The following is a 24,870-nucleotide window of genomic DNA, read 5'->3' on the forward strand; positions in this document are numbered from 1 at the left end:
TTTTTTTTTTTTTTTTTTTTATAGATGTGTGTTGGACTTAATGGGGTTATTGACTACTGCTTGGCTGTTGTCTCTGTAGGCTTTTGAAGAACCATAGCTGAGTGACACTCTTGGAGAAGAGTCGTACAAAGACAGCACTCTATTATTTGCAGCTGCTCAGGGACAATCTTACCCTCTGGACCTCTGATATGCAGGTTAGTAAACTCTCTTCTTCGCATCTTAGTGTGGATAGGAATTTGGTCAACCGTGGTCTGATGCATCACATTGATATGTTCGAGAACTGTGTGTGCTGAGTTGTTAATATTCTTTGTTCAGGAGCAGATGGACGAGGCATGAGGAGCTTGAGGAAGGGAGAGTGTTATGAGCCGTGTTTCCGCCACCAATTTCGATCTCAACATCCCCCGTAACCTTTGCTCAAAACTGTTGAACCAAAAAAAAGTATTGAAGTGTTAAGTGTTTATGAAAATTTATGTGCACAGCTTGATGATGATTGATGATCTACTCTATTTAATATTGTCTTAAACTATGTTCTCTAAGGATTTGTCATCTCTTGACTTTTTGCTTAAAACCTTCTTTTCGTTATACTCGAATCTTGATTCGGGGAAACCAAAATTCTTGGGGGTTGTGTTTTGTGGTGAATGAAATTTTACTTCAACATAGAGCAACCATAAACGTGCTCACACGTATACAAGAATCGAAGAAGTGGAATCTCGTTGCACAAGGACAAGGAGATGCATAACATCGAGATTGTAGTTGGACCACTAGGCTGCATTGTATGCATGGAACGATACGAAGCCCATTTTTTGTATCATCGTAATGGCTGGGCAGTGGGCATACAGCTGAGCCCATTTTAATTATTATTTTTAGCTTCTGATCTTCCTTTTTGGCGTTTATCAGTCGAAATCCATCGTAATGGAATTTCAGTTTAACTCATTTCGATTGCATGAGTCGAGACAAGTGGATCAGTAGCTGGCCCTATTAGTCAAAGATAACATAATGAATTTTTAGGTTCGTTCATCACAACTGGCAATACATTGCCAACTATGAATGATTCACTAATATACATTCAATCGAAAAAACATTAAAAAGGACATCTTACCTTCTGAATCACTGTTGAGATAGGCTTTACAGGCTATTACCAGACGACGTATCTTTTTATACGTTTATTTCTTTCTATTCATACTTTGTGTCTATCAACATTATTTTATATTCACTGACAGCTATTTCCAACGGGTTTATTAGCAATGTCCAGCAACGGTAACAACACCAATAATATTCACAAAACTTAATCAAATTATCAGGTCAGGCACATGGGATTAATCATCGTTACTGTTTATAATATTTATTTGCTATATAATAAGATAACTTTTACTATGCCAAAGTTATATAAAAGGGTCGTTGTTGTATATATATAAGAAATTAAAATAACAAGTGGATTGTTTGACAAAAAAAAAATAACAAGTGGATTAAGGTAATGAATGGAGACATCTGATTGCGGAATTCAAGTGCGGAATTTGTGAAGCAATTAATATTTCACCATTCACATAGTGCGTATTTGTGATAACGAAAAAGAAAATTAATAAAGTTACCATTCACACAATTGATTAAAAGCGGTGCGTATTTGCTGTGAAAAACGCACTTGTCAAAACCCAAAACAATTTTTTTTGTTTGCTCTACTTTTTGGAATAACGCACTTGTCATGGTTCCACGTTGATTATGGTGCGGTACTTGAGATAGCTTTGCGGTTTTGCTTTTATTTATTTATTGTGAAATTACTTTTTAATAGTAATAATTAATTTTACCAAAAACAGATTTATAAGAAATACATGTTATAGTCATTTATTAAATATATGGTTGCACTGTTTCATATAAATTGATTATGGTTTCGAATGGTGACCATCGTCCCGCCCCGCTCCGCAGTTAACAGTAACAAAAATCTTTACATATACTATATATCTATACATTTTTATAACTGTTAAAACCGCACTGCAGTTGAACCGCTTGTTCCACACCGCTCAAACCGCAGTCACCATTCGGAGCCATATGTATAAGTTATAATTAATTTCAAGTATCAGTTCAGTTCGGGTTAAATATTTCAGGTGACATGTAGTTTGGGTAGAGGGCTAAAAAATTCATATAAAAACATACAATTTTTTGGTTTTGATCAATTCATGTAGTTGCAGGTTTAGGTCAGTTTGGATAATAAAATGGAACCGTCAAATATCCAAAATAAATCATTGGAGTTCGTATATTTCGAGTAGTTTGGATAAAATATTGAGTACTTTAATTATATTTTGACAATTAATATTTTTATATACTCAGATATTCTTTTTGTTTTCGGTTTGGTTTTGGATCTGTTTTTTCGAATATATAACATAGAAACTGTTCGAGTATGTAATGGTTTCGGTCCAGTTATGTTTCAGGTTTTTTGTTTTCGTTCCGGTTTAAATTTCCGGTTCCCATTTCTTTGCTCATGCATAAACTTAACCTATGCTATAAATACTTAACCATAAGTTATAATCATTAAACTCTAAATTCAAATGTGAAATATATATTTATTGTATATTATATTGTTTCTATCCGGTTAAGGTTTTTTTTTAAATATGATATTATTACTAAGCAAAAAAAAATAATTTATAATTGTATTAGTATAATTATTTTACATAATTTTTGTTCTATCAAAATAACATTATTTTTTATCAAAACCGCACTACTTTTTTTTATCAAAACCGCACTACTTTTTTTATCAAAACCGCACTACTTTTTTTTATCAAAACCGCACTGTTTTTGTAAGAAATCCGCACTTGTCCCGCAAACCGCATGAACCGCAGTTGCAATTCTTGATTCTTGAACTAGACATGTTAGCTGTCTTCACACATTTGTCACGTCATATAACATTAATGATCTTTGAAATCATATTATTACAAATATTGGATTCTCTCTCCAATTATATTTATTCACCATCCAATCACAGCTCTAATTAACTAATCAAGGTTAACTTTGTCTAATTTAACGTTACATCATGGTCTGTGGATTGTCTACTAAGCAAAGTCAACATAACAAAGATGTTAAGTCTTCATCCGACTAATCTTTACGATATCTATCTTCCATATGTTTAAATCGATTTACCTTCTAAAATATGTCAAATTGTCATTATCGATACACATAATACAATCACAGATTCAATTTTGTATGATTTTTTTTATTTTTTTGGAAAATGTTATTAATGCTTCGGCCTCGGAGAGTACACCCCATGTTCCAATTATGCGTTTGCATGTTAGTCTGCATATATTACTATACTATATTAAAAGATATTAGAAATCTTCTTTAATTAATACTTCATATTCTCTCCTTTTATAAGTCCTCTTCCATTTTTCACAACTTCAGAACTCTCTCTCTCTCTCTCATCTCATAACCTCTCTCACTATCAAGAATAAACATCTTCTAAAGAGAAATGGGTTCCAAAAGTGTCCAAGTTTTCTTGATAATGGCTCTCTTCGCCACAGTTGCACTTGCTCAAGCCCCAGCTCCCACTCCCACAGCTACTCCTCCTCCTCCCGTTGCTACTCCTCCTCCTGTCGCTACTCCTCCTCCAGTGGCCACCCCACCTCCCGCCGCAACCCCAGCTCCAGCCACCACTCCACCACCTGCCGCGACTCCAGCCCCTGCCACCACTCCACCATCGGCTGCTCCTTCTCCATCTGATGCTCCTAGCGCCTCTCCCCCAGCACCAGAAGGTCCCGCCTCGAGCCCTAGCGGACTTTCTCCAGGGCCTTCAGAGGATGCGCCTGCTCCTAGTGCCGCTTTCTCCAACAAGGCTTTCATCGCCGGAACCGTCTTCGCTGCTGTTATGTACACCGCCGTTTTAGCTTAACATCTTTTTATTTTTCACATTTGTTTCAAATTTCAGATTTTCATTTTTTTTCTTTATTTATTCCCTCAATTATTTCAAATCTTTGGTGTTATGTGAGTATTTCTTTTATTTTCGTATTTCGCTATTTGATCATTTAAATTTGTATTATACTTTACGTGTATTGTCGGACCGGGGTAAGTGATTCATGGTGAGAACTAATGGAACGTTGACACGTGTAATTTATAATGGGAAGTGTGTGTGTAGAGGAGTGATCTGTTTATGTAAATCCAAATCATAGATTAATAAAATAATTTCATAATCTTTCGTTTAGTTTAAACGAATTCTTAAACTTGAAATTGGGTGGAAAAGAAAAGTTCCATATATAATTGAGGATACGTTAGATTCGAGTTTAGGCCATAAAATTTATTATGGGCTTCAGCTTAAAATCAATTGCGTGATTAATGGAGTAGTCTATCTATCTTATATATTACTTAGCCAAATCTCATTACCACCTCAAGAAATGGTTAGACAAAAAGCTTACAGTGTTACCAGAACAAAAATGTTGGGCCATATCAGTTCAGACAACGAGTCCACCAGTTCAAACTTTTAAAACTTTATTTACAACCTCATCACTACTCAGCCTTCGGAGGCCATTTCTCGGCTATCGTGAACTCCAAGCCATTTCAAGTATCAACAACTTCACACTAGGCTTCAACTTTTTTTTTTTTTTGAAAAAACACTTGGCTTCAACTTTTTCGGGCTTAGATTAATATAACGTGTAGCCTATAAGAAAATATTTCAAGTCTATTAGAGATTACAAATTGGGAATGTTTATGCAGCGATATTAGATCGTTTTGCTTCTTATATACTGTATACATATATAGGCTACACTAATTCCTAAATTTACAGGCCAACATGTTTGCAACTTTGCATCACCGTATTAATTATTTAGTCTGGACAAAAAAATCTTTAGTCAGATGACTAAAAGTCAACAGAGATGACTTTTCCCACCGGAGTTTGGCGCTATGTATCTGTTTCTATTACACGTTTAAGGTTTTTTGAACTAAAAATAGATATAAAATTATTCCAGTTAAAATTTTTAATACTTCCTCGTGGATTCAATTTTATAATACTATATCTTTCCAAAAATGAATATATTGTCTAGTATTTGTTTGTTATCTTTCACCTATATAGTTTATATAACATATATGTCATTGCATGCAGTCATTGCATGCAGGCACGTAGTCTGCAACTCTGCGCATAAAAACGGTGGGATGCACGAAACAGAAGAATGTGTTTCCACCCGCAAATGATTAAAATATACATCGTATGATTGATCAATTGAAATCTGGAAAGCCAGTAAATCGATGTATATAGTTATCCAGTTATGCAAACCAAAACCTAAGCAATGCCATGTTTGGTGAATGGTGAGAAATAAGCATATATATTAACATCTTCTCTGGTTTTGCAACCATTAGTTTATGAGCGTGAAGGGACTCGGCTCTATATAGATGAATAAATTCTTAATTACAATATGGATAAAATCAAATGAAAGTTAAGTCCATGACAACAGCCAGTGTGGACGTAGTTGGCGTATTGAGGGAAGTCAAAGATTTGGTATATCATGATTAAGTAACTGACTCATGGTGCGTTAATAGTAAAATAAATCATCTTGAAAGCGAGGGTTTCTTGCTAGTTGCTACTGCTTTTTTATTTAATCATCATATGAGACTATATATGGTAACCATTGATGTTTAACAAAACAAAAAATGTTTTGTTTTCCATAAAATGTCGACGATAAGTAGACAAGTAACACGGGTTCAGTTTCTATAATCTCCCTATTATCATTTTCTGAATATATTGTGTGTGTCAACACGTATCTGCTACTCTTTTATTTGATCATTTTATAATTTTCCAGAAGCTCGGGGATGGGAGAGAGATACGACGAATCAGACGGTGTAGAGAAGGCGAAGATTCCTCTGTTAAGGGGTCAACATGAAGCTGAGGACGACGGAGATATATTGGTTGAGACTAAGAAATTATGGCGTATCGTTGGACCAGCTATATTCACCAGAATCTCGACCAACTTGATCCTCGTCATCACGCAGGCCTTTGCCGGCCACCTCGGCGAGCTAGAACTCGCAGCCATCTCCATCGTCAGCAACGTCATCATCGGCTTCAACGTCGGCCTCCTGGTATACACACACGCATATAAAAATCTTTATTTGGCTTACCTTATAATGTTTATATATCAAGAAACTATAAATTCTCTTATATGCAGCTTGGAATGGCGAGTGCGTTGCAAACGTTGTGCGGTCAAGCGTTTGGGGCGAAAATATATGACATGTTAGGAGTGTATTTGCAGCGATCTTTGATTGTTCTCTTCTTATTCTCCATCTTGCTCCTCCCGATGTACTTCTTTGCAACTCCCATTCTTAAGTACTTTGGCCAGCCTGACGACATGCATTGCCGAGCTCTCCGGTTCCATCGCTGTTTGGGTCATTCCTATCCATTTCGCATTTGCCTTCGTTTTCCCTCTCAACCGATTCCTCCAATGCCAGCTCAAGAATAGGGTATATATGTCACAACTTTAACCTAACTCATTTGTGTTTCATTTAGATAAATATCACTCACAATGACAATTAATAATCACTCATATGTTCTTGATATTATTATTGCTTAATGGTGTTTGGTTGATACTGTATTACATTACCACCAGGTGATTGCAATATCATCTGGAATAGCACTTGCAGTTCACATATTTGTGTGCTGGCTTTTTGTATACGGTCTTAAACTTGGAGTCATAGGGACAATGGCTACTGTTATAACGTGTCATGGTGGCTAAACCTCATCATTTTATTTACTTACACCACCTGCGGCGGTTGTCCGCTCACTTGGACTGGTTTCTCCATGGAAGCTTTCACAGGACTTTGGGAGTTTGCTCATCTCTCTGCCTCCTCCGGAGTCATGCTTTGGTATTACTAGTTAAACACCACTTTTGTCGCATATTTTTTTTCCATTTAGTTTACGATATATAAAAACACAAATTCTTATGGTATGCTTTTTCGAGACAGCTTGGAGAGTTGGTATTATAAGATTCTAATTCTGATGACTGGAAATCTGGAAGATACAAAAATTGCTGTCGACTCCCTATCTATATGGTACGTTAATTATTGATATATAGAAAATTAATATACTAAATATATGGAAAACTATCATATAATAGTTTTTAACTATTTTTAATAATAGCATTGTTCATCGGCAGCATGATGATAAACGGACTGGAGCTGATGATTCCAATTGCTTTCCTCACCGGGACAGGGTAATCTTATACCAATCTCTCGTTTTTATTACTATCGTGTGGATACTTTAATTTTTGTTTAGTTTGGTTTATATTATTTTTGTAGCGTACGAGTGGCCAACGAATTAGGAGCAGGCAATGGAAAAGGAGCAAGGTTTGCAATGATCATATCAGTGACACAATCGTTAGTCATCGGAATAGTATTTTCGGTGCTTGTTGTATTCCTTCATGATCAAATTGGTTGGATTTTCTCTTCAAGTGAAGCTGTCATTAACGCAGTCAAGAATCTTTCTATTCTTTTAGCTTTCACGATTCTTCTCAACAGTGTTCAACCAGTTCTTTCTGGTACGCCACAGAGACAAAATCAGTTTGTGTGTTATTCCAAAAATAAACCGGGTCACTGGTGGTGAGGTGACTTTTATATTTTTGATTAGGTGTTGCCGTTGGTTCGGGTTGGCAATCATTTGTGGCGTATATAAACTTGGGAATTGGGATGCTATTATTTCATTGGACTTCCACTCGGATTTGTCATGGGCTGGATTTACAAGTTTGGTGTTAAGGTAAACGCCAGTTTTTATATAATAAAACTCAATACTATTTAAAGGTTAAGTTCTTAATCTATATAAGTATGTTGCTTGTAATGTTATATATGTTATAGGGCATTTGGGCCGGTATGATATTCGGAGGAACCGCGATTCAAACACTGATATTGATTTTTATTGTTATGAGATGTGACTGGGAAAAAGAGGTAACTAAAAAAAAAAATTTGTTTTGTGCTTATGGTTCAGGTATATGGTTAATTCCATGCATGTCTTTTAATGCAATTGTTTCGTCTTTTATTTCAAATGTATAGGCACAAAAAGCAAGTGTGCGCATTAACAAATGGTCTATCTCAGACTCGGAAGCAAGAAACTAAAGTAAATTGTATACAGTTGTAAAATAAAGAGTCAGGCACATGCGCTATCATTATATCCTCACATGATTTGTAACTGGCAACTGGTAGAACGGAGAAGCATATATATATGTGGTTTGGTTTTGTCAACCGTAACTCGAGCAATGACTGATTTGTGTTCCTTTCCGAATACGAAACTAAGTCACTTTCACTTTGCAATTTTTCTTGATTAAAAAGTTATTTGCATATGGTATCACTCCTGTTTAGGATCAAGTTAGAATGTTAGATGATCCAAAGTTTTGAGCATAAGGTGAATATGATTTAGAAGTCTAGGAAAGATGGGTACATGCATGGCAGTTTTGTGGACTACAATAGATCAATATATGAACTTACCAATTTTAAGTGTTAGGTTTTTATGGTCAATTTTTGGTAAAGCAAAACATATTCTAGAGAAGTTTGAACAGACATTGTTACGAAAAAGTTTGAACGGACATGAACGATAATGTGCCAATTCTGTAACAGCTTTGTGAAAGTAGTAGATCCACGACATTCTTTTAAAAGGGTGATAAAGTGGATAATTCTTTCAATAGTTTATGAGAATAAAGTGGCACAGCCTTATATAGAAGAGGGAACTTTAAACAGTATGGAATAATATCAAGATAGAAAAGGGAGTTGTTGGATCTATGATATCGAACAATGTGGACGTAAGTAGCATAAATAACGTGGGAAGTTAAGTTGTTGAACAAAGATGATTATGAAAAAGGTAACTGTTTAAATAATATACATTTCTATTACTTTATCGTCAAAATTATACCAGCAGGTAAGAGAATGTTAATTAAATAGACAATATATAATGTGTGATTAGCGTAGAACAGAATTTAAAGAAAAATATAACAGAACAAACAGAATCAGAATAGAATGTTGATTATGAGTCTATGACTATAATAAATAAATCGCATAGTAGTATAGGGCACTATTTCATTTTTATTTGGATTGGTGATTTATACCTTAGATGCATCATGCAATATTATCAGCGGTGGCTGGAAATTATAGATAGAAAAGCCCAAAATTATATAATTTTAAAAACAAAATATATACACATTATATAATCTTTGACTCGTTTTTCTAATATTAAGAGGTATTGAAACGATCGAGAAAATAAAATTGTACTGATCTATAAACGTTGTTTCTGCTTTAGATCTAGCTTTTTCGTTTTGTAATCAGCTTGTTGTTTTCTCCGGTGTATCAGAGTTTTGCTATGTTCTTCTACCCAAATTTGGTTGAAAGTTAAATTGATATAAAAAAATTCATAAAACATTCGCATAGTATCTCTTAATAATTTCTAAGATCCGTTCTCTGAAAAAGGTCATAATAAATAAGTAGAAAACCAAAAGGACAAACTGCATGTGGTATATCAGGTATAGGCTGTATATATACAAATAAAATTCTTTATGAATTTGTTCTACAAATGCTTTAATTTAATTTAATTTAATTTTTTTCGTCTTATTGAAAACAAACATGCATGCTAAATTATTGGTTGAATCGGGACAAGATATTAGTAAAAAACAAAAAAGGCCTGACCGCGCGCATGGTGGCCGAGTGTCCACTCAAAATGCTTTACTCTCATATGGACTCCTCACTCCCATATCTAGTCTTCACTCTCTTCCACGTTCTTTACTTCCGAGAAGATGATAGAAAGAGACGACACATCAAAAGGTATAGAGAAGGCGAAGATTCCTCTGTTAAGGGATCAATATGCGGCGGAGGAGGAAGACGGAGAAATAAAGAGAAAGATATGGATAGAGACCAAGAAGCTATGGCGTATAGTTGGACCGGCCATATTCTCCAGAGTCTCGACATACTCAATCCTGGTCATCACTCAGGCCTTCGCCGGCCACCTTGGCGAGCTCGAACTAGCCGCCATATCCATCGTCAACAACGTCATCATCGGCTTCAATCTAGGCCTCCTTGTATTCACTCAATACAAAAACATTTTTCTACTTATATTATAATGTTTAGTTTATAAAATAAACTCTATATATATATATGAATATATATGCAGCTTGGAATGGCGAGTGCGTTGGAAACGCTGTGCGGTCAAGCGTTTGGAGCTAAGAAATATGATATGTTGGGAGTGTATATGCAGCGTTCTTGGATTGTTCTCTTCTTATTCGCCACCTTTCTCCTTCCTATGTACTTATTCGCGTCTCCAATTCTTAAGTTCTTCGGTCAGCCTGAAGACATCGCCGAGCTCTCCGGTGTCATCGCCGTTTGGGCCATTCCTACACATTTCGCGTTTGCCTTCTATTTCCCTCTCAGCCGATTCTTCCAATGCCAGCTCAAGAATAGGGTATGTAACTAAATTAAGAGGTCGCAACATAAGTGGCTATTAGTCCCCTGGCGGTTAATTCTTAATGTGTTTGGTTGATATATTTCTTACAATACCAGGTGGTTGCAGTTGTGTCTGGAGTGGCACTTGTAGTTCACATATTTGTGTGCTGGCTTTTTGTATACGGTCTTAAACTTGGAGTCAAAGGGACCATGGCTACTATTAATGTGTCGTGGTGGCTCACTGTCTTAATGTTATTTGCTTATGCAACTTGCGGCGGTTGCCCGCTCACTTGGACCGGTTTCTCCATGGAAGCTTTCACCAGACTATGGGAATTTGCTAAGCTCTCCACGTCCTCCGGTGTCATGCTTTGGTAATAATTCGCTAAACGCCACTTGTGTGGCAATTTTTTTTAAAAAGTTTTGTTTACGCATGGGACCACAACTTCTTACAGTAGTTTTTTTATCAAGTACAGCTTGGAATATTGGTACTATAGGATTTTAATCGTGATGACTGGAAATCTAAAGGATACAAAAATCGCTGTCGACTCTTTGTCTATATGGTACGTCATAGTTTTGGATTGATATGTATATTAGATATGATTTTCACAGATTTTATAACATATTAATTCATTGGCAGCATGTCGATAAATGGCTTGGAAATGATGATTCCACTTGCTTTCTTTGCGGGGACCGGGTAATTGATTATATATATATATACTTTAATTTTCGTTTAGATCTCTGGTTAGGCTAGTTCGTGGCTTAAGCAGTCCTTAATTATAATCACGTGCTCTTGTAGCGTACGAGTGGCGAATGAGTTAGGAGCTGGCAGTGGAAAAAGAGCAAGATTTGCAATGATCACATCAGTAACACAATCGTTAATCATCGGAATAATATTTTCGGTGCTTGTAGTATTTTTTCATGATCAAATAGGCTGGATTTTTTCTTCAAGTGAAACTGTCATAGAAGCAGTCAATGATCTCTCTATTCTTTTAGCGTTCACGATTCTTCTCAACAGTATCCAACCGGTTCTTTCCGGTACGCTATAAAACCATTTCATTTTCGTTTTGTTATCTCAAAATAATTCGGGTGAACAGTTGTGAGAGGACTTTTGACTAGGTGTTGCGGTTGGTTCGGGTTGGCAATCATTCGTGGCATATATAAACCTGGGATGCTATTATTTCGTTGGACTTCCACTAGGATATGTCATGGGCTGGATTTTCAAGTCTGGTGTCAAGGTAACCCTATTTTTCTTTCTTTATTTAATATCAATATTGCAATTTGCAACGTTAATCTCGTTATATCTATAATTTCATTGCTATAGGGCATTTGGGCTGGTATGATATTCGGAGGAACCGCCATTCAAACATTGATTTTGATTTCTATTGTTATGAGATGTGACTGGGAGAAAGAGGTAACTCGAATTGTTTGTTTTGTTGCTTTTGTTTCGCTTATATATATGGTTTATTTCATCTTCATCTATGTGTTTCCAATACAATTGTTACATCTTTCTTTAAAATTTGTAGGCACGAAAAGCAAGTATGCGCATTCAGAACTGGTCTGTCTCGGATGCAACCAAAAAAAGCGAAGAGGACCCGAGACAGAAGGACTAGACATTGCGCAGGGGAAACCAGTAAGCGGCATACAATTTCTACTTGCATTTCTCTGTTTTTTTCGGTTTGCATATGCATTGTCCCCTCTCTTTAAGGCTTCCCTGAGCAACACTCGTCCTTTGTTTTATTGAATGAAAATTCAGCGTTAAAACAATCATTTCAATCACATTTATAATGACAAAAAATGGCCAACTACTGGACCGGTGTAATATCTGGTTCGGTTTTATAAGACGAAACTGTAGCAATGGACGATTTGTTTTCTTTTTATGAATGTTAATAGTAGAATAAATAGAGTGAGCACACTTCTACGTCACAAATCATGATGTAATCTAAGCTACAAGTCCATCAGTCCTCATGACTAAACCATATAGGCGTGCTCTTTGGTATTTTAAAAGATATGGAACTACAAAACACATTCACAATCACACGTTTAAAACAAATTTATTATTCTGTTTTTTTTAAGCAGCAGAAAATCTTCTTAGAAATCATGATATAATTTAAAGTCAGCAACAAAGGAATGATTGATCATTCAGATTATAATGTTAATGAATTACAATTCGCAACAAAGAAACGAGAAATAAACCGGAAGAAAGAATAACTCATTCTGATTGGCTGGTGAACAAACGACGCGGATAGCAAAGTAAACAACTCATCCTGATTGGCTAAACAAGCAACGACGCGGATCGCATAGTTACAACCAATATCAACCGTCGATTAGCAAAAAGATCTAACGGATGAGAATAAATAACTCATTTATAAAAGTACACACCACAGCCTTCACTCTCCTCATCAATCACATCCTCTCACTAAGCAAAAAAGAGCAAACCTTTTCGAATCTCAAATGGCTCGTACCAAGCAAACCGCGAGAAAATCCACCGGAGGCAAAGCCCCGAGGAAGCAGCTCGCAACCAAGGCGGCGAGGAAGTCGGCTCCGGCCACCGGAGGAGTGAAGAAGCCGCACAGGTTCCGTCCCGGAACCGTGGCGCTGAGGGAGATCAGGAAGTACCAGAAGAGCACCGAGCTTCTGATCCGCAAGCTCCCCTTCCAGCGTCTTGTCCGCGAGATCGCTCAGGACTTCAAAACCGATCTGAGGTTCCAGAGCAGCGCCGTCGCGGCTCTGCAAGAGGCGGCGGAGGCGTACCTTGTGGGTTTGTTCGAGGATACGAATCTTTGCGCGATTCACGCTAAGAGGGTAACGATCATGCCCAAGGATATTCAGCTCGCGAGGAGGATCCGCGGTGAAAGAGCTTGAAGACTCTTCGTTGATGGGCAAATCTGTTTCTGGGATTTTAGTTTGTCTTTAGTTTATGTGTTCCTTTGTTGTAGAGCTTGGCTCGTGTTTTGTTTTTTTTATTTGTTTAGGATTAGTCTCTGTTAACATAGTCGTGAAGGTGTTCGTCGAAATGTCCCAACGAGAATCTCTCTTGTTTAATATAAAAAAACTATTTGCCCAGTTCTCTTGCTATTCTTTTTTGTTTTACTTGTCTGGTGTGTTAAATCATTCAACCGTTTCTCTTTGTTGATCAAAATCATTATCTTAGAAAAATTGAGATAGTTACCGAAGGTACATAACACTAGTCACTACATTACCGAAGCATGTAGTTGTAGTCACCGGTCTAAACCAGACACAGAATCCATTCGGTTTTGAGAGAGCACACAAGGGACATGATGTTATAATACATCACTGGTTATAATTTTTATGAAGAAGGAAAGGTACGTGGACTAACGGTTTGACTATTCCACCGGGAAATGAATCACGTAACTTTGACCTCTCGTTATTAACTAGCTTTGGTCGAGAAGATACTATGACTAGAAGAAACACGTGGGCCTTAAGGCCCGTTATAATTAAATATGGGCCTATTGTGATGATATCTATCTGGCCTAGTATAAGTGGACATTTTGCTCATCCGCATAAAAACCCTAGTTCTTCACTGCCGTTTTGCGCCGCGAGATATTTATCTTTCATCTTCTCACGCAGGCAGCTGTTAGTGCCAGTTTCAATCGGAGACTATGAAGGTTAGCTAGCTCATCTTCTCCTTCGATACCCTGCTTGAGTTGTATGTGTTATTATATTTCATTCGATTTTGTTTTGTATCGCAGTTCAACGTCGCGAATCCGACCACTGGATGCCAGAAGAAGCTCGAGATCGATGACGACCAAAAGCTGTAAGATCTTTAAATTTCAATTTATTGTCCTTACAATAGACTTGTGATTGGAATCGATTAGCTTTAGTTTAGTTTAAGTTAATTGAGTGTACAATGTGGAACATCACCTGCTGTAATATCGAAATTGGACCGACATGAACTGTCGTGACAAATGATTTAAGTTTCGGTTGTTATGTCGCAGCCGTGCTTTTTACGACAAGAGGCTTTCTCAGGAAGTTAGCGGAGATGCTTTGGGCGAGGTAAAAAATAATAATATTTACTTTAGTTGTCTTTAAAATGATTAATTTAATTTGTGTTTTAATCTATATTTGCAGGAGTTTAAGGGGTACGTGTTCAAGATCATGGGAGGATGCGACAAGCAAGGCTTCCCGATGAAACAGGGAGTTCTCACCCCTGGTCGTGTCCGTCTCTTGCTTCACCGAGGCACTCCTTGCTTCAGAGGACACGGAAGGAGGACCGGAGAGAGGAGGAGAAAGTCTGTCCGCGGTTGCATTGTCAGCCAAGACCTCTCTGTTCTTAACTTGGTTATTGTCAAGAAGGGTGAGAAGGATCTTCCCGGGCTTACCGATACCGAGAAGCCGAGGATGAGGGGACCTAAGAGAGCTTCTAAGATCCGTAAACTGTTCAACCTTGGAAAGGATGATGATGTCAGGAAGTATGTAAACACTTACCGGCGCAAATTCACTAACAAGAAAGGTAAGGAAGTGAGCAAAGCCCCCAAGATCCAGAGGCTTGTGACTCCTTTGACTCTTCAGAGGAAGAGAGCTAGAATTGCCGACAAGAAGAAGAGGATTGCTAAGGCTAACGCTGATGCGGCTGAGTACCAGAAGCTTCTCGCCTCCAGGCTTAAGGAGCAGCGTGATCGCCGTAGTGAGAGTTTGGCCAAGAAGAGGTCTAGACTCTCTTCTGCTGCCGCTAAGCCCGTTGCTGCCTAGACCCCTTTTAAGATTGAGATGTTTCTTTCTGTCGAGTTCGTTTCTGTTTTCGTATTTAGAGGTTCCCCAGTTGCATGAAAACGCCATTTTGAACGTCTCTTTATGGAAATTTCATTGTTTCAGTGTTATGCTATATTCATCTTTCTAAACGTGTTGATTTAAAAAACTTCACAAGTTAATTATGTTATAATTATCATATTTTACTATTTTCTGAAGTTCATAATTTTCATAATTTTTGCTTCATTCATATACTTTAAACAGAGGAAGAGATATAAGTTTATTTTGTAAATCATTAATAACTAATAAGTATTCTTAAGCTTTATTATATCAAACTATATTTTAAACAAAGGAAGAGTTATAAACATGCTATTAAACCAACTAATATTATTATTTCGAATTTTATTTTAATATATAATTTAATAAAATATTTATGAATAAATTAATATATAGATATTCAATTTTTTTACCAATCTTTAGTTACCATTATTATATGTAATAGGAAACTTTTACCTCTTTTTCCTTTTTATTTGAAAATCAAAACTCAGTCAAACTGTGGTTTTTAGTTTTTACTACTATTGCTACTCAGTAATTTTCCTTATTTGCTTTCGAAGTTCTGTTGATAAAAGGAAAACTCAGTGCTATGTGTCAGTAAACAGATAACTTACCGGTGAAATGTAGCGTTATTAGACTCTTTTTAAACCGTTGAAAATTTCACTCAACATTTAAATAAACTGTTAATTGTTATTGGGAAAAAGCTAGCAATAGTAATGAAGGATGAAACAATTAATGAAGTCTAAAGATCTTGGTATTAAGAATATTAATTCGACATTCAACGCATACTACTTATATACGAATGTGGTTCGTTTAAGCAATCAGCATAGATCCTATCAGATTTATATTCGGATTACTGCAACTGTTCTATTAGGCTAAACATTGCTCATCTGTTGACCAAATATTTTACCACAAGGATTTTAGCTCATTGAACCCGGTTTACTACTGATATGTTCAAACCAAAATCTGAAGGCATCGTCAAATCAGTTAATAAACTAACAGTGCATGTTTTGTTGATTTGTTCCATTATGAGATGTAAAATTTTGGTCAAAACTCAAAGCTATAAGCCTAAAATGAACAATGCAAAGGAGATAACAAGTACTATATAATAAAATGAACAAAATAAAATGAAATGAAAGAAATGAGAGGAAAGATTGAAGTGACACATTGAAAGAAAGACTAGTTTCTGAGCCTCTCCTCTGATATGTATCCTCCTATTCTGTCTTCCCCACTCTGTCTTGTTCCTTTCACATTCCTCTCAGTTTACCATTATACCCCTTATTTACATCCCTCTCTCTTTCTCTAACCATAAATGCTTCTTCTTCTACTTGTCTCTGTGTTTCTTATCATAGACTCTTGTTATTTTCCTAGACCCAGCCTCTCTCTTTTGATTTCAAAGTCTTCAAACTTTCTCTAGACTCACATGAAAGTTTCTACTGTATGGTGATAACTCCCGACTTCCAAAACCAGCATGTTCACTACTTACAATCCCACCCTTCTTCTCCTTCTCCTTGTTTTCATCTCTCCACAAGTCTCATCCTCTCTTCAACCTGTCCAGCTTCCAAGTTCTTCTCAAGTAATCAACACATCCTTATCTTTCTCTCAAATAATTTGTCCTCATTTTTCCACTTTGATTGCTCCAAAGTGAATGGTTTGCTTTCTGATTCAGGTAGCTTTAGTAGAAGTTAAAGCGAGGCTAGGTTCTAGACCACCAAGCTGCCACAACAAATGCAATAGCTGCCATCCTTGCATGCCCACTCAAGTTCCCACTCTCCCTGGTCGCACCCGAGTTGACCCGTTTGCCGGTGGATTTGTACGGCCTCCTTCCTCACTAACCACCGTTCTTGGTCAATATTCTAACTACAAACCCATGGACTGGAAATGCCACTGCAATGGTCATTTTTATAACCCTTAAATCTCCATCATCCTCTGGTTTTGTTATTTTTTTAGTTACTTAAAATTGATTTTGAATTATTGAGAGTAGAAATGTCCTTTGGATTCTTTGTAAATCTAAGGCTCAGTTTGTATATTATCAAAAGTTCTTGATAATTGCCTTTGCAGAGAGATGTAATTGCGGCATTCATATCTTTCAACATTTTTTGGTTTTTTTTTTCAATTGAATTTACTAATATAAAGTCTGTCTTCTTGATTCCTTAACGTTTGCATGTTCACAATTTATTTCATCAACTTTTAAGTTTTGTACTGACAAAATCCTTTTGAGCTAAAAATGATAATTAACCCAATACTTTACAGTTTGTTTTTAATACAAATGGACAGATACATATTCAACGTATTCTGTAATTTAAATTATGGAAAGAATTGAATAAGATTTAATTTGAATGGTACTACTTATAACTAAAATTTTGGAAAAGAATGAATACGATTTGATGTGAACGGTACAAGACACTGTCAAAATTGATTAATCAATTTTGTCTCACCTGCCTTGATGTCCTACACGTTACTGTTTGAGTCTCTTCTCGTGAATCTGTAGACCCATATCTGAGCAAGGCAAGGCTCAGTACAATTATTAGTATCGCTTTTAACTTCTTTTTTTTTCTTTGTTTTGTAGCTTCACAGTAATAAAGCAACCGATTAGCAACAAAACATGTGCATTAATAAGTTTTGGTTTTTACTGTTAATCAACTATGAAACCAAAAATGTAACTATTTCCTCTTGAGAGTGATTTTTTTTTTTTTTGCCAACATGACAGCATCACCATGCAGCTTCATGTTTATAAGTTTGCTTCACGAAAAAAAAATAGAAGAGATGGTACGATTATAATTGTGTGTCGAGTATAGCCGCAAGTTTTTATCTAATCATCAAACGACAAAACCTAAAACGGAGTTTAGTTTATGAATCCTTTAGAACATTACTTACTTGTGCTGGGCGGCTGGCGATAGCAGAGAGACACTCGAGGAAATGTTGGGGTTTTGAGATCATCAATCATGGATTGGTCTTGGATCGTCCCCGGAGGCGCCGAGCTCCAGACTCCACGATAAGCTCTGTGAAATGTGAATCGACGATTGTTTGTTTGGTTCTTGCGTGTTGGGAAAATATGAGGTTATGACGTTATTTTAACTGGATATAGTTCACACGATGCGTTACGTTTGTAGCAATAACTTATGTTATGACATATACTCTGTGAGATAGAATCGTACAAATATATTATATAGTCTGACATATCTAGCAATAACTTATGTTATGACATATACTCTGTTGAGGTTGTACTTTATGCGTTTCAGTAATGTGAAAATTGTTTAGAAAATGTATTCAATATTTACATTTTTTTAGTCGGCCATTCAATATTTACATAAACCTTTAGAACATTGGAGGTAGAATGTGAATTCATGTTGGTCCAATCTAATAACGGACAAAAACACATGTAGATAATTTGACATTCGCGATTGGATGAATAAAATCTAAAACATAACAAAAACGTGCGTATTTTGATCTAGTCTGGTTTTAGTTAACCAAAGTTATACGATCTTGTCTGATCTCGTTAACCCCAGCAACCTAATGAAATCCATTTTATCAAAAACTAACATATTTTAATTTGGTTTACTTTCGTGACGGTTATAAAATGAAACTAGACTTATGTTTGCATGCGAACATACACACGTAAGTTTGTTACACATACATAAGTGATGATGATGTCCGGCAGAATTGTAAACATCGCAAAACAGATATAAACAGCTAATGCAAGTATCGTAATTGATACTCATTCTGTTTTAAAAATAGTTTCATGCGTATTTATTTTTATTTTTTAATTTTTAATTACAAATATATTATTTTTATGATTAACTATTTTTATAATTTATAATTAATTAAACTTTAATAAGTAGAGTTATAACGTTGTAAAGAGTTACTCCCTTAGTTTCAGTTTAATTGTCATTGTATAGTAAAAATTTTGTTTCAATGCCGGTTTATGATTTCAATACAAATTTATTGATTTTTATTTCAGTTTATTTTTCTATTGGTTTTACTTAGAAATATATAAAATTAAATATTTTGTTAATCTGTGTGTCTAAGTACAAAACGACAATTAAAATGAAACCAGAGTTAGTATAACCTAATAAAAATACATAAAAAATATATTTAACAAAATGAAAAGAGTACGTAGCAATACATAGTTTATAGTATTAATCACACTGGAAAACATCATTATCAAAGTTAACTAATTGATTTTTAAAAAATATTATTACAAGCATCAGGGGTGGACCAGCATCGGACTTTTCCCGCAGACATCGCCATTAGCGAGAGTGATAATTGCGATTTACCAAACAAAAGTCTATACAGAACACAAAATCGAAAAGACAAAGCTTTATCCTTTTCTTGTTTGTTCTCTTTGGTTCTGTTCCAATCTTTCGAGCTGCCAAGTCTTCCTTTCCTTTTCTTTTTGGGATTGTCTTCTCCGGTACGAGGTTTGTGGATCCATCGTTCTTTCCCTTTTGCCCTTGTCTTAATCTCACTTGTTCTTGAGCTAATTGGTCATTAAATCGTTCTCAGAAACTGAGCAGTTCGTGTTCTAGTGAAAGCTCTTAACTTTTTTAGCTACTTCTATTGAATTTAGAAACTCTTTTGATTCATAGTCAACGAGGAATTGCTATTAAGCATCAGATCCATTCAAAGTAAGAAACTTTTTGTTTTATTTTGTTCTGTAGATGGACCAAACCAAATTCACTAGATAACATGTTCACTTTCCAGAAGATGGCTTTGACTTTAACCGTTTTGATTCTCGCCTGCTTATTGTCATTAGTCTCACCAGACGCTCAAGGTGATGATTGGTTACTTGTCTTTATCTCATTGAGAGAGATCTTGTATTTAATTGAAGTAAGTATGTTTACAGGGGATGCGTTATTTGCGCTGAGGATGTCCTTACGCGCATTGCCTAATCAGCTTAGTGACTGGAACCAGAACCAAGTGAACCCTTGCACTTGGTCTCAAGTCATTTGCGATGACAAAAACTTTGTCACTTCTCTGTAAGTTGGATTCTATAGTGTCACTCACTCTCCAAGCAAGTTATTTATTTATTTATTTATTTGCAGTACCTTGTCAGACATGAACTTCAATGGAACTTTATCTTCAAGAATAGGAATCCTCGGAACACTCAAGACTCTGTAAGTTTTTAACTTAGCGTAACACATCCTACAAACAGATTCTGTCCTAAGCGTTTTTGCTGTTATTTCTTTTAGTACGTTGAAGGGGAATGGAATAGCGGGTGGAATACCGGAAGAGTTTGGAAACTTGACTAGCTTGACTAGTTTGGATTTGGAGGATAATGAGCTGAGTGGGTTTATACCGTCCACTCTTGGTAATCTCAAGAAGCTTCAGTTCTTGTAAGTAAGCTTTTTGCCTTCCAGTGCTGCACATTGTTGTATAGAGAGGGAGCATGTGTCTTTTTATTCATTGTGTATTTGGCTAAGCAGGACGTTGAGTAGGAATAATCTTAATGGGACTATCCCTGTGTCACTCACTGGTCTTCCAAACCTGATAAATCTGTAAGTTACTGTTCTCTCTGTTTCTATGCTTCCCATCTTTTTAAAAGCATTCTTTGTCTTAATCACATTGTTTTGCAGTCTGCTTGATTCCAATCATCTCAGTGGCCAGATTCCTCAAACTCTATTTGAGATCCCAAAATACAAGTATGTTCCACTACTTTAAAGATGAATCTGTTTTTTTTTTTTTTCACTTCGTTTGGCAGTGATTTTTCAAATTTTAGTCAAATTTAACCGAAAACCAAAACGTCAGTAGAAAATTTTGAAACCGAACTAACCGAAAACCGAATCAAATTTCTTTTTGGTTCACTTTGGTGAGAGTACGACGGACCTGAACTAACCGAATTGCGAACTAACCCACATGCCTAATTTTAGCAGTAATCTGATATGGTTTTTATCAACTGTAGTTTCACAGGAAACAACTTGAATTGTGGTGTTGGTCAACCTCATTCTTGTGTATCTGAGGTTGCTCGTTCAGGTAGCTACATTACTTTGGGATTGGTTGAGCCATATTTTATTTTATTTTATTTTATTTCTGCTGATGGCGCTTGTCTGTGGTGAATAGGTGATTCAAGCAAGCCAAAAACTGGCATTATTGCAGGAGTTGTTGCCGGAGTTACAGTCATACTCTTTGGAATCTTGGTGTTTTTGTTCTGCAGGGATAGGCATAAAGGATACAAACGTGACGTGTTCGTCGATGTTGCAGGTCTGTCATATACTTAATGTTCAAAAAATAACCAGACGGTAACTAGTTGAGACTAGCTAGGCAAATTATTCGAAGTGGTTAACGAATTATTGATTTATTTTATATTTATATAAAATATTTTAGTTTTTAGGTTTAATTATAAAATTATTTTTACGAATTATCAAAATTAGATATACAAAACAAAGGAAACGTAATTATGTGGATTTATCGAACATTATTACTTAATCTAACAATTTAAACTAATTAAAATCAATTTAAACTGATTTAGAACAATTTAAACCGGTTTAGAATGGTTTAAGAAAATCATTTTGTCTAGGATTAATTTGTCGCCTAGACCGATTTTTTTTAGAATCATGCATATACCTATTTGATGATAAATAGTGTGAAATAAAGAGGCTAAAATCTTCAAACTTTATCTCTTAGGTGAAGTGGACAGGAGAATAGCATTTGGACAGCTAAAAAGATTTGCATGGAGAGAGCTCCAACTAGCCACAGACAACTTCAGCGAAAAGAACGTGCTCGGCCAAGGCGGCTTCGGGAAAGTCTACAAAGGAGTGCTTCCAGACAACACCAAAGTCGCTGTCAAAAGACTCACAGACTTCGAATCTCCCGGTGGAGACGCTGCTTTCCAGCGAGAAGTCGAGATGATAAGCGTAGCCGTCCACAAGAACCTCCTCCGCCTCATAGGTTTCTGCACCACTCAAACGGAACGCCTCTTGGTTTACCCCTTCATGCAGAACCTCAGCCTCGCGCACCGTCTCAGAGAGATCAAGGCGGGGGACCCGGTTCTTGACTGGGAGACTAGGAAACGCATTGCGTTAGGAGCGGCGCGTGGGTTTGAGTATCTTCACGAGCATTGCAACCCTAAGATCATACATAGAGACGTGAAGGCTGCTAACGTGTTGCTGGATGAGGATTTTGAGGCCGTGGTTGGTGATTTTGGGTTGGCTAAGTTGGTTGATGTTAGGAGGACTAATGTGACTACTCAGGTTAGAGGAACAATGGGTCACATTGCTCCGGAGTATCTATCTACAGGGAAGTCATCGGAGAGGACCGATGTTTTCGGGTATGGGATCATGCTTCTTGAGCTTGTGACAGGACAAAGAGCTATAGATTTTTCACGTTTGGAGGAAGAAGATGATGTCTTGTTGCTTGACCACGTATGTAATTTTATTTTATTTATTTTTTGTAACACAATTAACCTTTTATTTACTATTATAATCTTTTTTTTTTTTGGTTTTGGACAGGTGAAGAAGCTGGAAAGGGAGAAGAGGTTGGGAGCTATTGTGGATAAGAACTTGGATGGAGATTATGTGAAAGAAGAAGTGGAGATGATGATACAAGTGGCTTTGCTTTGTACGCAAGGCTCACCGGAAGATAGACCGGTGATGTCTGAAGTTGTGAGGATGCTGGAAGGAGAAGGTCTTGCGGAGAGGTGGGAAGAGTGGCAAAACGTGGAGGTCACGAGACGTCACGAGTTCGAGAGGATGCAGAGGAGGTTTGATTGGGGTGAGGATTCTATGAATAACCAAGATGCTATTGAACTATCAGGTGGGAGATGACCAAACATCAAATCTTGATTTTACTGTAAAGTTTTTTGTTTCAAACATTTCAGTAATGTCAAGTGTGTACATGTTTTGTTTTCATGGGCTATCTTTGACTTGGATACTGTGTAAGAGAATTGGGCACTACAATGTTTGATTGTTACCTCTTTTGAATAGTTTTATTTTGACTTTTCTCGTTGACTCCAACCTTGGAGTAGTCGTGCATAATAATGTCACTTGAGATTTGTCACACTAGTCTTGTATATCTAATGCGATTTCTCTTTCCGTTATAGGCGTGGGTTTGAATATTATAAATAAATATTTTGACTCATCGAGAATATACTTGACTACGTAATACGTATCCTATCATGGCTAATCAAAATAAATCTGATTTAAATATCCAAAATGTTTAGATAAAACATAGATACAAACCAGTTGACAAAGAAAATGGATACTAACATGTATTTGTCGGGTCACTCGATCTTTGGCGAAAGAAGTCAAATTATATACTCAATGAGTGAGTGAATACATTTCTTTAACCTAACGAGAGAGATCATTTGATCTGACATCACATATCTGATTTTATATTATTAAATAACTACTTGCCCTCTTATATTTATCGTTAGCCAGACGATCATATGGTTCTTTTTTTTTTTTTGAATGAATGTAAAATTTATTCAAGCAAAAAAACTTTTTACATCAAGTGCATCTGTTTTTTTGATTATATACTCCTATCCAAAACCAATGAAAAAATAATTCTATCTCCTTCTTCTTTATGGTGGGTCTGAAACAAGTCTTGTACCAAACCAAGCTCTCAGTCCCTTCTCCAAATATTCCTGGCCTTGTGCTTTAACTGCCAAAAGCTGAGCCTAATGGTTTATCAACCAGTTTACTTAACAGTCTCGCATCTCTCGGTTCTTCTCCATGCCTTCTTGCTTTCTCTCCCACCATATGTTATGAAGAGCAGCTTGAAAAGAGTATCTTAAGAGGAACATCTCCGTAGCTGGATAGGCCGAACCAGATATTATCTCCACTATATCATCCCACACTGCAGTGAATTTCTCCTTTAGAATTCCTCTGACTAAACATTCCCACACAGCCAAAGAATATGGGCAGCTGAACATATGGTTCTTTCAATTCTTCCATTATTTGTTCTTGGCCAAGCAAAAAGTTATGTAGTACATGATCATGCATATAACTTCATCAATGATTATGCAATAATGCAACAATGAAAACTCTAAATTGTGTTAGCTGGAAATTGAATACATGTTCTTCACATGTGACACTAAGCTTCTCTCTAGGACTATAATTTCATTGTGTTTGATCTCTGCTTTGTAAGAAAGATAAAGATTTTTTTTGTATCTATACTCATACATGATTCGAATGTAATCAGGAAGAGTAAAACAAAAGATCCAAAAAAACCTAATTACAACTAGAAGTGACCTCCACTTCACAAAAGTCATCTCTATATATAAAAAAAACATGGCGATAAGGTACAAACATATGCTAAAGAGTAAAGACATTGATACAGCACAAATACGAGTTATGAAAACTGTACTATACTGTACATGCTACAACATGAACACCCATACATATTATGTTTCTACAATATATATTAATATGCAAATAAATTATCCAACAAAGCACAGTACTCCCAAGCGTAAATTCGATTTCGAGTTCCTCCAAAACATACCAGCAAAGGCTAAGGAATAATGTCGGAAAATATGGAATCATCCAATAGATGATCAGGCCATGCAGCTGAAGCTGAAGCTCCTGACTCTTGACTTGAAGAGGTGAGATTGCTATTGACATGTTCAATAACATATTGGTTTCTAATCATATCATCACTCACCGCAGAGGAAGGATCAAGAGATGGTAGCATGTTCTGGTTAGAGTTGGTAGGATCCGAGAGCCAGATTGGAGATACTGGTAGTTTCTCCTTTCATTACAGAAAAAACTTCAGGAATTTGGGGAAAACAGAAGATGG

At 36.3% G+C, this 24,870-nt stretch overlaps 6 protein-coding genes, 1 long non-coding RNA gene and 1 pseudogene across 7 annotated transcripts; all 8 read left to right on the plus strand.

The window, feature by feature from the left end:
- Positions 1-7: 7 nt before the first annotated feature.
- On the plus strand, positions 8-568 carry LOC125593945. The gene is made up of 2 exons (XR_007329713.1): positions 8-194; positions 316-568. It is a non-coding gene; the product is annotated as an uncharacterized LOC125593945 (long non-coding RNA).
- A 2,685-nt stretch (positions 569-3,253) lies between these two features.
- LOC125593946 (classical arabinogalactan protein 4-like) lies at positions 3,254-4,174 on the plus strand. The gene has a single exon (XM_048770297.1). The coding sequence runs from the start codon at positions 3,455-3,457 to the stop codon at positions 3,872-3,874; it is 420 nt and encodes a 139-aa protein (XP_048626254.1). The 5' UTR covers positions 3,254-3,454; the 3' UTR covers positions 3,875-4,174.
- Positions 4,175-4,931: 757 nt separating this feature from the next.
- LOC125593947 lies at positions 4,932-8,485 on the plus strand (annotated as a pseudogene).
- Positions 8,486-9,671: 1,186 nt separating this feature from the next.
- Positions 9,672-12,153, plus strand: LOC125593940 (protein DETOXIFICATION 28-like). Its single transcript, XM_048770292.1, has 9 exons — positions 9,672-10,016; positions 10,109-10,396; positions 10,495-10,748; positions 10,851-10,937; positions 11,015-11,071; positions 11,174-11,412; positions 11,494-11,612; positions 11,699-11,788; positions 11,901-12,153. Exons 1-9 carry the CDS (start codon positions 9,735-9,737, stop codon positions 11,985-11,987), a joined length of 1,503 nt encoding a protein of 500 aa, XP_048626249.1. The 5' UTR covers positions 9,672-9,734; the 3' UTR covers positions 11,988-12,153.
- Positions 12,154-12,762: 609 nt separating this feature from the next.
- Positions 12,763-13,440, plus strand: LOC125593942 (histone H3.2). Its single transcript, XM_048770294.1, has one exon. It carries the CDS (start codon positions 12,829-12,831, stop codon positions 13,237-13,239), a length of 411 nt encoding a protein of 136 aa, XP_048626251.1. The 5' UTR covers positions 12,763-12,828; the 3' UTR covers positions 13,240-13,440.
- A 372-nt stretch (positions 13,441-13,812) lies between these two features.
- On the plus strand, positions 13,813-15,293 carry LOC125593941 (40S ribosomal protein S6-2-like). Its single transcript, XM_048770293.1, has 4 exons — positions 13,813-14,003; positions 14,088-14,152; positions 14,334-14,391; positions 14,467-15,293. Exons 1-4 carry the CDS (start codon positions 13,998-14,000, stop codon positions 15,085-15,087), a joined length of 750 nt encoding a protein of 249 aa, XP_048626250.1. The 5' UTR covers positions 13,813-13,997; the 3' UTR covers positions 15,088-15,293.
- Positions 15,294-16,407: 1,114 nt separating this feature from the next.
- Positions 16,408-17,290, plus strand: LOC125593943 (EPIDERMAL PATTERNING FACTOR-like protein 1). Its single transcript, XM_048770295.1, has 2 exons — positions 16,408-16,714; positions 16,808-17,290. The coding sequence occupies exons 1-2, from the start codon at positions 16,610-16,612 to the stop codon at positions 17,051-17,053; spliced, it is 351 nt and encodes a 116-aa protein (XP_048626252.1). The 5' UTR covers positions 16,408-16,609; the 3' UTR covers positions 17,054-17,290.
- A 2,073-nt stretch (positions 17,291-19,363) lies between these two features.
- Positions 19,364-23,073, plus strand: LOC125593944 (probable LRR receptor-like serine/threonine-protein kinase At5g10290). Its single transcript, XM_048770296.1, has 11 exons — positions 19,364-19,559; positions 19,800-19,912; positions 19,985-20,117; positions 20,184-20,255; positions 20,331-20,474; positions 20,565-20,636; positions 20,715-20,780; positions 21,041-21,111; positions 21,199-21,339; positions 21,763-22,499; positions 22,587-23,073. Exons 2-11 carry the CDS (start codon positions 19,828-19,830, stop codon positions 22,899-22,901), a joined length of 1,836 nt encoding a protein of 611 aa, XP_048626253.1. The 5' UTR covers positions 19,364-19,559; positions 19,800-19,827; the 3' UTR covers positions 22,902-23,073.
- Positions 23,074-24,870: the final 1,797 nt, after the last annotated feature.

This window comes from Brassica napus, assembly GCF_020379485.1.
Source record: "Brassica napus cultivar Da-Ae chromosome A2 unlocalized genomic scaffold, Da-Ae chrA02_Random_11, whole genome shotgun sequence".
NCBI lineage: Eukaryota > Viridiplantae > Streptophyta > Magnoliopsida > Brassicales > Brassicaceae > Brassica > Brassica napus.